Consider the following 14,410-nt stretch of genomic DNA (forward strand, 5'->3'; position numbering starts at 1 on the left):
GGGCACTAAATTGATGTTCCAGAAGTCAACGGCAGTTCAAGTATAGCCGGGGGCAAAAACTTGATTGCAATAGGGGCCAAGGGTGAGGAGCAGCAAGTACAGACGTTTAGCCAGAAGTGAGAGGAGGCTCAGTAATTGACCTGGGGAAGCAGGATCAAGAAATTCAATGTATTAAAGTAGCACATTGAGCCCAGTACAGGCATAAAAATGTAGAAAAGTTCTTGCCATTCATGAAACTGTCAGGTGTATGAATGAAAATGTCATAAGTCATAACTGAAGTTAAGCACGCTATCAGAAGACAAAGGGAAAGAGACAGGAAGTTTCTTGGAGGAGCTGGAAGTTGAGATGGGCCTTTGTGGATGGGGAGGAAGTATCCAGGCAGATGTGGAAAGAGGGGTAACCCAGGGAGGCAGAGCAGTTTCTGAAGAAGAGTCTGGGCTCTGGGATACTCAGTTGGTTTGGAGGGGCGGGGCTCTGAGGGAGGGGACTGGTTAGGGAGGAGAAAAGTGAATACTTCTGAGGGAGATGGGAAGGAGCCCGTCAGGAGGCAGAGACTGGAGATGCAGGCACAAGCAGAGCCAGGTGCCAATGGTTGATGAAAGGCCTGGCCTGGGGTCTTCGGTGGGGCTCAGCCCTGGACAGGAGGCAGGAGCAGGGAGGTGTGTGGATCAGAACGATCAGGGATGTTTCAGGAGCCAGGGAAAACATAGTTTTCACGTCAGCTAATAATGATTTTCTAAGTGAGGGTATTTGCCCTCTATTTTGAGAGATTGGAGATTTAGAAGGTCATAAGGAGCAAAAAGACGTTTTTCATTAATTTATCGTATACGTTACTTTGTTAAAAAAAAAAAAAAAAAAGGATTATGAGGAGACTTCTCCCCAGAACTACTCCCAAAAGAAAGGCGCGTTCAGTACTTGTTAACACCGTGCCGAAGCTTTAGGTGTTCCTTTGAGTTATCTGTCAGTTTGGATTTTCACAAATGGAGTTTTTCTCAGAAAAATACTCTCCTATTATCACTGAAGGCACAATAGAAATGCAAATAATAGGCAAGTACTTAGCTGTCTTTGCATTTGTGCAGAGGTAACGGTGAGAAACTTAAAAATTTCAGCCCAAGCAGTTTCCCTCCCAAAGAATTGTTTCGAACAAGAAATTCTTTTCTTTGACCTACTATCCCTTATCATCCCCGCCCCCCAACGGAGGTGTTATGCCCACTCTTACCTGAATGATCGTTCCAGAGGACGAGGATGCTCTATCTTCCTCTATGTCCTTGTCATGCTTCCCGAGTAAAGACCAGGGCCCGGAAGATGGCTCTGCTTCCTTATCTCCATTCTAACACAGTAATCAATGGATGAGCAGAGGGAAATGATTTCCTACCATTCTAACCAGCAGCCTACCCATCTCTTTTACACAAAACTCAGCTTACCAGGCAGTATAATTATAGACCTTAATTTGTCTCTCCCCAGATTTTTCATCTATTTCTTTGGCTAATTAAATCATATGTCTCCGAATGTGGTTGCTTTTCCTGAAGCCTAAAAAATATATATATTTTTTTAAAGATTGGCACCTGAGCTAACAACTGTTGCCAATCTTTTTTTTTTTTAATTGCTTTTTCTCCCCAAATCCCCCCAGTACATAGTTGTATATTTTAGTTGTGGGTCCTTCTAGTTGTGGCATGTGGGATGCCGCCTCAACATGGCCTGATGAGCAGTGCCATGTGCGTGCCCAGGATCCGAACTGGCGAGACCCTGGGCCCCCAAAGCGGAGCGCGCGAACGTAACCACTCGGCCACGGGGCCAGCCCCTAAAAAATGTTCTTAAAAGTTGGGAGTCAGCTCACATCACACAAAGGGGATGTTTTTGATCTGCTTTCGTAAATGTAACCTTAAATACCATCTTTAAAATAACACCCGGATGAACATGTATTTTTTTATTGTTGACAAAGCCAAACACTGAGTATTAGAAACATATCAGCTCAGATGCAAATACAGGTCTCAAATTATAATCATACTGAAGTACACTCTTTTGGTCCCCGGTACCTCCTTCATTCTCACAATTCTCTCTCATGAAGGGGATGATGGGATTATGAAGTTGTCTGATGATCAGAGTGTAGTAAACCTGCACTCTTCCTTGTCCCATGTCTCAGTCCCACTGTGACCTAGTGACACACTCTAGGACAACAGGTTGTTCTGTGTGACAGTGGAGCTATTTAACAATCCATAAGACAAGCAGAAAAAATGTCTGGGGATTACATGTGAGACCATATACAAACTATAAATTGCTGCAATTTTCTTCCTTCCGGCACAAGACCCATTATAACTTTAGTTTTTAAAGTATGAAATGGAAATTGCTGTCAGGAAAGACAACTGTAAATATCTCATTCAACCAGTTCTAATGAAGTAGTAAGCATTTGTGGTAGTTTTAGCTGCTAACACATCTCTTCGTGTCCTTGCCAATGCTGTTTTAGACTAAAGAAGTAATTCAAATGCTGTTAAGAAAAATAAAGTTCTAAAAAGCACACCAGAAGTGCCAAACAAACAGCATACTCTCAAAACTTCAGAGAAAGTGCTCAGAAGTCAGGATACAACAAAGAACTCCATCTTCTCCCGTATGCCAACAAGTGTGTCTGAATTACATTTATCCCACTCTGGCCTGAAGTAGGTTTCAATGCACTTAAACAACGTTAATAACATCAGAGAATGACTTCAATCCCCCTTATAAAATATCGGCATTAATGTAAAAAATCCTTATGTTTTCATTCATTTTAAGATCTTCTCAATGACCTTCGTCTAGAGATTTCAGTTGTAACCAACTTTAACGAGAAAAATCATGTTCCTTACTTCACTCTTTAGGGAGCTCTCTTCCGCCTCTTCCTCAACTGCTGGCAGGAAGGACATGGCGCCTGTTCTGTCCGGCTGAAATGCACAGCACAAAGCCTCCTGCAGCCGGGCTGCCATTCAATACCACCAGCATCCCAGCCTGGCCGCGTTTTTATGCAGGTAATTTTTCACTCACTTTATCCAAGATGCCCACCCACACAAGCAGCCTCTGGGTCCAGCACCTTTCAGCTCTTCCAGCCAAATATCATGACTCGGACAAATCTTGGGTCACTTTCAATTGCATTCCCCTCTGTGGCCCCTCATCAAACAATTCAAGAACATGACTCATTGATGTGGATTCAGAACGCACTTAGAGGGGTGCTGGGCCCATTCTGGAGCCTCCAATGGGCTGTTTAGTAGGAAGATACTTCAAAGGTTGGCTCCCACCCACGTGCCCATGGAATTTCATAAGCACCTCCTTAAGTAACTCACGCGTAAGAATTCTGGGTTGAGTCCAGAACAGACACACGTCAAGGATTTGTATTCACTAGTGAACAATCTCAGGTAGGGTATTTCCACTTTTGAAAATGCCTTTACTGTAGGCCATAGACATAGATGCCACAGGTTTTTCTGGTGAGAAATACTACCAATTTAACACTCTTGTGGAATGTGGGGCCGGCATTAACCTAAAGTCATACCCACCTTCCACTGAGAAACGTCCCTCTCAGCTACTCCGTCCTCTTCTGAGGCTCCGGCTGACAGCATTTCTTTTTCTGAGTCTCGCTGTTCTTGCTGTAAGCGCTGGTGAAGGTTTAGTACAGTGGCTTTCAGGTCCACTAACAGGTCTTCTTTTTTCTGGTTCAAACTCAGAATCTGCTTTTCCACAGCTTCAATTTCTCCCTGTGCAGAAAGAGCATTTGCACGGCTTCATCTGAGGCCTCTGTATGCCCACAGGAGCCTGCTTCCTTTGGTACAAGAGATGAAGCCTTTTCTATGCTGTTTGGTTTACAGAGCCAGGAGTTACAGAACAGTACAGTTCCTCTCTATCCTGGCTGCACTTCCAAATGACTTGGGGAGGGTTTATACGCTCCCTTATAGGATGCCGTAGCCTCACCTGAGACCTTGTCAATCAATCTCTGGGGGTAGGGCTGAGGCACAGAAATTTGTAAAAGCTCCGAGGGTGACTGGCATCCAGGGTCGGGAACCACTGCGCGAGTGGCCACAGGACTGACTGACTAGAATCCAGAGGGTCAGGGCCTGAGCACTTGCACTTGAACAAGCTCCCTAGGAGATTCATAAGCAGACTAACATTTGGGAACCACTGAGAGAAAAAAAGGTTAGAAATCTCACACTTATACTGCCTTTGAAGACTTCTTTGGTATTACTGAACTCCTTTACTTTTTCTCACAAAGCTTCCTGCCAAATGGGAATAAATAAACAAATATGGGTACTGTGAAGTGTAACTTTCTATGGGACTGATGGACAGATGATTCCAAGCTGTACGTTACTTTAAAAATTTGTATGATTTATGTGTGGGAATGAAATTCCTCATCCACGGTAGAAATGAAGGTGTCCACTGCGTGTCTACGAGGATCATGGAATTAGGAATCCTACATTTGGAAAAAATAGCAGGGGCCGTCTAGTCTGGCCTCCTCCTCTTCAGCACCCCTAAAGGCATCACTCCACCTCTGCCTGGGCTTTGCAGTGAGCGCTGCATCAAAGGACAGTACACTCCTTTCTGGTAAACCTACATGTGTTGGAATTGTGTTCCTAGTACATTCCTTAAATCACTGTTTGTTTGTTAGTTCGTTCCTTCCTTCTCATCCATCTATCCATCCATCCATCCTACAGATATTCATAGAATCATAAATTGTTTTACAGACAGAGAAACTTAACATGTATCCACCCATAAGTGAGAGTTCTGACGTCCAGAGAAAGCAGGTGATTCTTCCATGGCTGCAGCTAGCTAGTGACAGAGCCCAGACTGGGACGTCCTGACAGCCAGCGCCCACAGCTCTTCTGCTCCTGCACATGTTCCTATGCCAATACCCCTATTCTGACTGAACGTAAACTTCCTGTGACTGCTTTGGGAAATGATAATTGAATTAAATCTGAGCTGGCTGCGGTTTGTGTTCCGTTTTCAAAAAGCACTAAACTTCAGAGGTATAGTGCCTCCCAACAGACGTAATACTGCAGCCACTGAACAGCACTTAAAGAAACAGAGCAGTCTGGAGGCGCCAGCAGGATGGAGGCACGGAAGGGCAACGAGCAGCCATTCTCAAAGTGGTATCCGGACACCCCTGTGGTCTGCACTCCCTGAGGTCAAGATCATTTTCATAAAACACTAAAATGTTATTTGCCTTTTTCACTGTGTTGACATTTTTCACTGTGTGATAATGCAAAAGCAACGGTAAGTAAAACTACTAGCACCTCATATGAATCAAGACAGGGACACCAACTATATGAGTAGTTACCGGATTCTTCACTATCACGTACTTACAGTTAAAAAAAAAAAAGCCAGTTTCACTTAAGAATATCCTTGATAAAGAACATGTATTTTTAACATTCTGCGACATAAAGCACTTCTGATGCATACCAAAGTATGATGGTTGAGGAAAAGCACTCGTGATTATTTGAGTTTCGAGCTGAACTACCCATTTTTTTTCATAGAACGTTATTTTTACTTGAAAAAAACAGCTGGTAAACTACTTATATATGTAAATACTATACTTAAAGATCTTTCTGAAGAGATAGATGTTAATAAATGTGAATGTTTTAATATCAATTATGGAAATGTGTCAACAGTGGAGGATCTACATAACTAGTGAAACAATATTAACCAAATGATCAAGCCTGATGTCATAAAATCATGCATGCTTAGAAGATCCACTCAAAGTATAAAACAGCCCGATGGATTTTAATCTAAGAGTATAAAAAGTTCATTGACATGACTTCAGAGACCACTGAACAACAAAACTGTGAGTAACTTCTACCTGTTGGAGTTGAGTGTAGTTTCAAAGACCATCCAAATTATTCAAAATTCTCCCTCTCTTTTCCATGCGCATGTCTTTAAAACTTCAAACAAAGCTACATACCTCAACAGATGCAATGCAGAGGCAAATGAGAATCTTGCTGTCTTCTAGTAAGTCAGACATTAAAGAGATTTGCAAAAATGTAGAACAGTGTCACTCTTCTCACTACATTTTCTTTGGGCAATTATAATTTCTTCCATAAAAATATGTTAGTTCTATTAACATATAATGGGCTTATTGTGATTTTAAAATAAATCAAATATTTTTACATTTCTGAGTTTTAATTTCTATATCTGTAGATATAACTCATAAACAAAAGCTCTTTGAGGTACTCGAATTTTTAAGTGTAAAGAGAAATTTGACTTTTTTTTTTTTGCTGAGGAAGATTAGCCCTGAGCTAACATCTATGCCAATCTTCCTCCACTTTATATGTGGGTCACCACCACAGCATGGCTGACAAGTAGTGTACGTCTGCGCCTGGAATCTGAACCTGCGAACCCAGGCAGCCTAAATGGAGTGTGCAAACTTAACCACTACGCCATGAAGCCGGCCCCAAATTTGACATTTTTACAATATTGAATGTGCCTTATTGATTCTACCACTTAAGAGCGGTGTCACATTAGATTCCCTCTGTACTTCACCTTAGACATTATGTAATTTGTCCTAGGTCTCACGGTTAGCAAGTGGTGAAACCTGGCTTTGAATACCACACATTGCCTGCCTATATCACCTTGATGGCAGGAAAAAAGAAGCTCTCTACAATCCTTGGCATACAATCAGGTTTTTTTAAATTATAAAAGTACTGACTCAAAAACAAAGACTGAAAAAGCCCCTCACAGTAGAGGGTTAACATGTAAACCACCATAACTAGGTCCACAGGACATCGTTAATTATGGCATATGGAAACCCTGCTTAGAATATGGAACTCTTCATCATAACAGTATTCAGAGACCTGAAGTCTAGAGCCCAGCCTGCCCACATTGCCTGACCCCTCTCCCAGAAAGCTAGCTGGAAAGTCAGACTGTCCAAATATCCTGTGTTACATCAGCTTCTTCAGTACCAAAGCAAATTCAGACCAAAATGCAGCAAGTTGAGGCTAAGGACACTTGAAGGGTCTTCCATTATGATAATTATATAATCACTTATTTTATGAAATAAGAATGGAAAGTAAATATACACATAAAATACCTTCAATTGGAAGAGAGAAGCAGGAAATACACTGTACCGTCAAAAGGCTTCTAGACACCAATGGCTTTAAGTGATCATTGAATGAACTGCTGGATGAATGAATGACACATACCTGTACTTGTGGCAGGCTGGCAGCTTGGCCTGGTGATATACGTTCAGGGGAGAACTCAGCTGAATAATTATTTAAGATCTGCTTCAAATTTTCTATTTCCTCATCGTATTCATTTGTCTGTTTTATGACTATCTACAAAATAACCCCATCAAAAGAAGAATCTTTGTCAGAATCTAAGAACTAGATCAATGGACTACTTCCAACGTCTATCCCCATCACGTTTCAATCAATTACAGAAATACACACCCAAATAGATTGCAATAGGATATGGTAGACTAAATACAGAGAACAACATTTGCAAAGCTGGCACCTGACCTCCTTGGTCTATGAGATGCCAGAGCACCTTGTGCAGTGCTTGGAGTACAAGTCTAATTAGACACACCTTTGCTCTTAAGTACCTCCAGTCCAGTGGGCTTATTCTGGGAAGGGTTTTATGGCATGATAACATAAAGTTGCTAAATTTTATGAAATGACTGATATGTCACATACGCCATTTTAATACACATTCCATGTGGGGCTTTCCACATAGGAAGGCGGGATTACTGATTCAGAATGGAAAGAGCACATGACTTGAGAGACGACAAATTTTCATGTTGCAGCCACATTCTCACCTGGTACTCCTTGGGATCAGTGATGTACATTTTAGGGTAAGAGGTTGAAGGTTTGAGAGCAGTTTGAGTTTGCAGAATAAAGCAAAACTAACCAGAACAATACCTGGAATCTAGTGTTAAGGGAGTAACAGAGCTGGAACCTATTTGTGCTAAATGATACGATCAAAGCATGATGAAATAAAGAAACGGACTTCAAAAGAAAGTCTAGATATTTCCTCAGCATGCTTCGCAATGAAGCAAAATCCCTTTTAAAACTACAAAGTTTCTGGCCAACAGAGAATTCTTCCTTGTATTTTCTTTAATATTTAACCATAATTTTAGCTGCAGGCTGGAAATGAATAACTGCACACACCTGTTCCCCAGCTCTCTATAATGAGCTACGTCCCATTGCTCCTCCCAAAAGTAATTTGTCTTGTTTTCCACAATGAAAGCACTTGCAACATCTAAAGTAGGACTTAAAAGAAATGTACCATATTCTAATGATTGTCATTACCACTGGCTCCCTTAGCTTTGAAATCTTTGAGGACTCTGATTTCCACTAACACAACGAGATGGAAAATTTTAGTAGCACAGTTTGATACCTAACTTGGCACAAAACACAATTTCCTCTTCTATTCCCCCCTTTCATCTTGTGAAGAAGCCACTTTAAAGCATAATCAAGACGGTTATTTTCTTTTGCTGACCAGGAGACCAATAAAGCACAAAACGATTAAAAATAATAGATCAAATTTTATATCTTTCTTTTTTCTTTCTCTTTACATTATTAAAAAATAGTACATTGAGTGCCAGATCTTTTATCTCCCTGTAGGTGTTAGGAAATGACGTCAGCTGATCAGGAGTCAGACCAGAGAGACCATACGAGCTAAGACTCAAACCAGAGCTGACAGCATGCTCAGATCTCAGGAGGACACGGACTGGCCACCTCCATGCGAAAGAGACTTAAGAGGGAGAAAGAGACAGCATTTTTCTTCCCATAATGAAGTGGTGGGTGGGAAGGAGGGAAAATAAGCTTTTCTCCTACCCTGACCCTCTAATCAGGAAAAGCAGGCAAGAGAGGGATCTATCAAGAGGGTTGAAAAGTCTGTGGAATTTAGGGCTCTTTCAGGAAACTTTCTTTTCTTGTGGGAGTGGTTGTTGATCCAGGAATACAAACCAAAGTAAAATGTACTTTTTTTTCCTGGGGAAGATTCGACCTGAGCTAACGTATGTTGCTAAGCTTCCTCATTTTTGGCATGTGAGCTGCCGCCACAGCATGGCCACTGACGGACAAGTGGTGTAGGTCCGTGCCCAGAAAGAACCTGGGCTGCCAAAGCAGAGTGTGCCAAAGCAGAGGACCAGGGCTGGCCCCAAATGTAATTTTTACCTAATAATGATTCTTGACTTTAGCTTGGAGATCAAACAAAACATAAGAAAAGAAACCCTCTGGGGAGAGGCTGAAAGAAGTCATCAGTTAGAAGGAAGAGACTGATTCAGAGAATTGCACCAGATTCTTGTCCCATCTGTGCACAAATGAATCTCAACACAATTTAACTCAGAGGTTAGCAAGTCGCCCAACCTTCTCAGACTAGTCTCCTTATATGTAAAAATAAAGATGGCCAAGTGCCTACTTCCCTGGATCACATGTTTGAGAATAAAATGGGGTGATTAATAGGAGAGCGACTGAGATGTATAAAGAGATTATTATGGTGATGATTACAGTATGATCTGTCGGCCTCCCGAGATTGCAAACACACAGGTTTGAACCTCTTCCCACAGCATTACACCATGTGGGTCTTCAATAACTGGAGAATGGAATTAAATAGACCACAACTGTGCTTCAATTCTTCAACCAGAACGAGGGTAAGAACTGAGAAAAATAACCTTAGCCCCATTTGAGCAAGAAGATACACTCTTATATTCAAATGCCACCTCTGGGATAAGAGCGTTGGAAAAGGCGAAAAAGAATCAACAGACAGCATATTACTGTCATGGGAATTTGATCTACTCAAACATGAAAACTGAAAACAAAACCAGCTTTTGCTGAACATTTTCATCCAATAAGTTGGCTGTCATCATAAACTACTCACCTTTAATAACTCATTTTGTTCCTGAGTCACATTTTCCAACAGTTTTATATCTTGTAAAAGCTGGTGTGTCCGCTGAAACACAGGCAGAGGCTTCATTCCTGCCTGGGGTAACCTCAGCTCCACTTGGTAAGACACTATTTCAGCAATGGTTTTCTTCATAGGACGGATATTTTCAAGTATGACCTTAATTATATCAGATAAGTATGGCACACAAATGAATAAAAGGGGCCACTGCTAGATCTAATTAGTCAAAATTAAAATACTGCATAATTTAGTCTTTGGTCTATTGTTTCAATTTTTAAAATGCTTCCTTAGCTTAGATTGAAAAGAACTATTTTATCACTTGTGACCCGGTAGTTGAAGGTCTCAGGAAAGAAGGCCTGGGGGCAGGAGAAACCCCAGCGCTACACGATGGCTTTGGACAACCCTTTCCTTCCTCCTCTCCCTCCCCTCACTCTCTGTAGAACTATGGTTTGCTTTGTGTATTGTCACCAGACAGTGAGCTGTGCAAGGGCAGGCACTACACCCCACACTTTCGTGGCAACTGCACTTAGCACAGGGCTTCCCACATAGTAGGCCCTCAAGAAATGCATATTGAATTGAAGTGAATTGTCCCGCCAAATTTCCTAAGTCCCAAGAGTACAATTATATTTTGCTTTAATGACATCTGATCCAGAGAAATCTGGGTTTACATAATCAATAAATGAGAAGAGATTATTCACTGTACTAAGTACTGCATACACATCACTTCATTTAACCCTCGCAGCTACTCTGGGAGGTAGGTGTCAGAACTTCCACTTCATAGGTAAAGAAATTGGGTTCCCAGAAGTTAGAAGACCCAGGCGAGGTCAGACTGTAAGAGGCAGGGCTAGGATTAGAACCCAGGCCCGCCTGATCCCAAAGCACGTGCTCCTAACCACCAGGCTGAGGGGGAATCAAGGTCTGTGTACAGTTTCGTATGTTCCAGTTCCTGTGCTAGCAGCTCCATATACATTATAATTGTCCAACATAATCACTGCAACAGCAATGTGCAGATATGGAAGAGAACCCAAGAAACGTTAACTAACTGCTCAAAATCACACAGCCAGTAAGCAGCATCACTGGGCTGGAACCCGGTTCTCCTGACTTACAGGCTCAAACTCTTGGACTATTAAACACCAGGATTTGACTCGAAGGCAAAACTCCCAAACTCTGAAGTTTTGGGGATAAAGTAAATGACAAAATAACCTATAGGAAAATTATCTTCATATAGACAGTACTATACAATTTAAAATACGGTATTTATAGTCATTCATTTCTACTTTCCAACTTTTTCCTGTTATTACTCTAGCAAAAGTAGTTTTATCACATCATATTACTACATATTTAAAAATAAACATAATAAGTATTACAAGAAAATATTTTTAATAATGATCCACGCTTACCTCCCCATGCTTAAGATGTTCTTCTGGTGAAAAATCAAATATTTCTTTTGATAATAGGATAGTTTTGATTTTTGAAACTCTTTTCTCCATTGGTTTTACTTCAGTTTCAATAGCAACTACATCCTAGAATTCCATAAACAAAAAAATACACTCATGCAGTATATGCTATACATTAATATCTATAAAACACAATTTATTGCCATTCATTCTGTTCTCATATTTAACCAAAATGTGTTTGCCACTTCTAACTCTTAAAAACTAATCAAGTGCTACACAGATAATGTTGATTGTTTTCAATAAAAATGTTCTTCTATTAATAGCATACACCACATTACAAAGCATTGCTGACATCTTGTTGAGTTAAAGATCCTCACAAGGCCAATTTTCAATTATTTATACTATGAGATCAAAAATAGTATGTATCCAAAACGTTTTTTAAGTAAATTCTCAATTATCTACAAATTCTTTAGATTTATCTTTGGAATGTGTTTAAACACTTGAACACAAGTGGGTCTAACATTTAAAAAATTCCCACCACTTTAAGTAAAATGATAAAGTCACCCCTGGGAAAGAAACACACGAGGAGCTAGAAAATTGACAGGATTTTCTTGCCAATCCCCTAATGAACCGTTGCCATGCAGAGAGTCACTAAATTGCTTTATAACTTACTCAGATTCATTTAAACAATAGACCATTTGTCCAGTGGTTACTCTCTCATCAGTGTCAACCTTTAGAACCTGGCCAAGAAGCTTAAAGTGAAAATGCCACAGTATGTGCTATAAAAACGCCATATTCAAGTCGACTCACACCGTAAGAGAGCCTTCAGACCTACAGAGCTCAATGCAGATACACCGTGGCAATAAAAAGGTACAGCTAATGATGAATGGGGTAGAAAAAACTACACAGAAATAGACTGAAGGTTTAAAACTTTAGCAGTTTGGAGCCATTCAATACAGGAGAAATATAACTTTATAAGCAAATGAAGCAATGAGTAACTTTATAGTGATAGCTTCAGATTATGAGGAAAAGTTAAATCATATTGAAATTATTTTCTGCACTTTATATTTAAAAAGGTATATAAAAGTGTACAATGTATTTTAGAGTGATTTCCATCAAAAATTGTAGAAGCATTTAAAAACTTTGGAAGAAGATTCAATAACCAAAAATATTTAACAACTATTATTCCCTGAAGTTACATAAATGTGGTATAGGGAATATCACTGAGAAACACAAGGTCAATAATTAAGACTAACTGCACGTGCCTTTGTTATGACACTCTACCCTTAAATAAATGCCTTGCACATTTTAAGCTAAAATAAATAAAATTATTTGAAAATCCCATGGCTGGCATACAGCAGCTCTTCAATAAATATTTGCTATCGGTGAATGAAGGCTTGGGAGGTCATTGTTTTAATTCCCTCTTTGCTCATCTGTGCTTTTAAATCAAACAACAGCTCCTCTCTGACGAAGAGAAAACACTGAGCTTATTTGATCAGGACTCTTCCCTTTAAATAGACCACTTCTGGACTGAGAATGGGGATACGATCTTTCGCTGTAGTTGGACCACAGGCAGCAAAGTAAAGTGAAATACAATTCAAGGAATAAGGACATAAGTGAAAAACATTGCAGATCAATGTGTCTTCATAGAATTAGGAGTTGGTTAGTGGTATAACTCTACTTTACTAAATGAAATATAAATTACAAACAAGAAATCGCATCTTTCTAGTGCCAACTTACGTCAGCCATTCGCTGAATCTGTGGAAGGCTTTCCATGATTTTTTGTTGTAAAGCCGTTACCTGACGCCTTAACTCATGTACGGATTGTGCAAAATCATCTGTTTCAAAAATTACTGACAAGTCTTCCAGGTCTGTGAAGACTGAATGTAAAAGATTGTGCTTCTGTTCTGAATCTTCCAAAGCCATCTAGATATGGGAAATAAGGGGAAAAAAAGATAAAGAAACATCAAGATACTGAAACAAGTTGATCAAAAATTAAATCAGAGGGGCCGGCCCCATGGCACAGTGGTTAAGTGCACACGTTCTGCTTCGGCGGCCCAGGGTTTGCCGATTCAGATCCCGGGTGCAGACATGGCACCTCTTGGCAAGCCATGCTGTGGTAGGCGTCCCACATATAAAGTAGAGGAAGATGGGCACGGAAGTCAGCTCAGGACCAGTCTTCCTCAGCAAAAAGAGGAGGATTGGCAGCTGTTAGCTCACGGCTAATCTTCCTCAAAAAAAAAAAAAAATTAAATCAGAGAAAATTCTGTAACTGTGTATGGTGATGGACATTAACTAGACTTATTGTGGTGATCATTTGGCAAAATTTACAAATATCGAATCATTACGTTGTACACTTGAAACTAAAAAAAATGTATGTCAATTATATCAATAAAAAAACTTGAATCAGAGAAAATTTAAATTTGTCTCAATATTTCAAACTCCTGTACATTTCCAGTTACATCATAAAACATTGACTATTCTCTACTGTCAGTGGCCCCAGATGACTTTAGAGCGTCTACCCCATTCTGGTGGGCTCACAGCAGCTATCTTATATCACATAGCCCTATTCTTCCAGGCATCATTAATAGAACAAGGAACACCTGGCCTGTAGTCCGTCCCTCTGAAATTTGGAATTGGGGCCAAGAAAGCCATTCAGGCCCTCTCTAATTAGCTGGACTTGTAATCTTCAGAACATGTGTTTGAGAGAAATAGATAAGTGGGGATGAGAAATGAAGAGGAGGTCCTGTGGCTTGCCAGTCCTGGTGCCAGTGTCCTTCTTAGGCCTTACTACATGGTACCAATGACCTTCATGAGACATCCCTATAGCCCGAGTTGACTTGAATAACTTGATAGCAAAAGAGCTTTATCTGATGAAATCAAACGAAAGTGAAAAATATGCATTTCTAGAACTTCTTAGACATTCCTTCTTATAATTTCTCTTTTTTCTTTTAATAATTATAATTTATTTGCTTTCAAACTTAAGAGTTCAAAAGATCTCAGCTACCTATTGGAAATGTTCAACCTGCTAATGTAGTCTTTAGGTAATTCCATAAAAAATAACTGATATGAAAAAGAACATTTACTTATGCAACTAGAATTGTAATCATCAGTCTGTAAACTTAATCAGGTTATTCAGAATTTTATATTGGCCTTATTCAAAA

General features: G+C 40.1%; 1 protein-coding gene across 1 annotated transcript in view; it reads right to left on the reverse strand.

Moving 5' to 3' along the window:
• Nucleotides 1–14,410, reverse strand: part of LOC124233787 (nesprin-2-like) — a 298,013-nt gene that overhangs the window by 96,511 nt on the left and 187,092 nt on the right. Inside the window, exons 58-64 of the mRNA XM_046650989.1 lie at nt 12,987–13,172; nt 11,250–11,372; nt 9,826–10,008; nt 7,149–7,280; nt 3,519–3,716; nt 2,838–2,912; nt 1,220–1,330 (exon numbers count right to left, since the gene is read on the reverse strand). Of these exons, the coding sequence (XP_046506945.1) occupies nt 1,220–1,330; nt 2,838–2,912; nt 3,519–3,716; nt 7,149–7,280; nt 9,826–10,008; nt 11,250–11,372; nt 12,987–13,172 (1,008 nt within the window). The remainder of the gene's footprint in view (nt 1–1,219; nt 1,331–2,837; nt 2,913–3,518; nt 3,717–7,148; nt 7,281–9,825; nt 10,009–11,249; nt 11,373–12,986; nt 13,173–14,410) is intronic.

The sequence above is a fragment of the Equus quagga genome, unplaced genomic scaffold (assembly GCF_021613505.1).
Source record: "Equus quagga isolate Etosha38 unplaced genomic scaffold, UCLA_HA_Equagga_1.0 226_RagTag, whole genome shotgun sequence".
Taxonomy (NCBI): domain Eukaryota; kingdom Metazoa; phylum Chordata; class Mammalia; order Perissodactyla; family Equidae; genus Equus; species Equus quagga.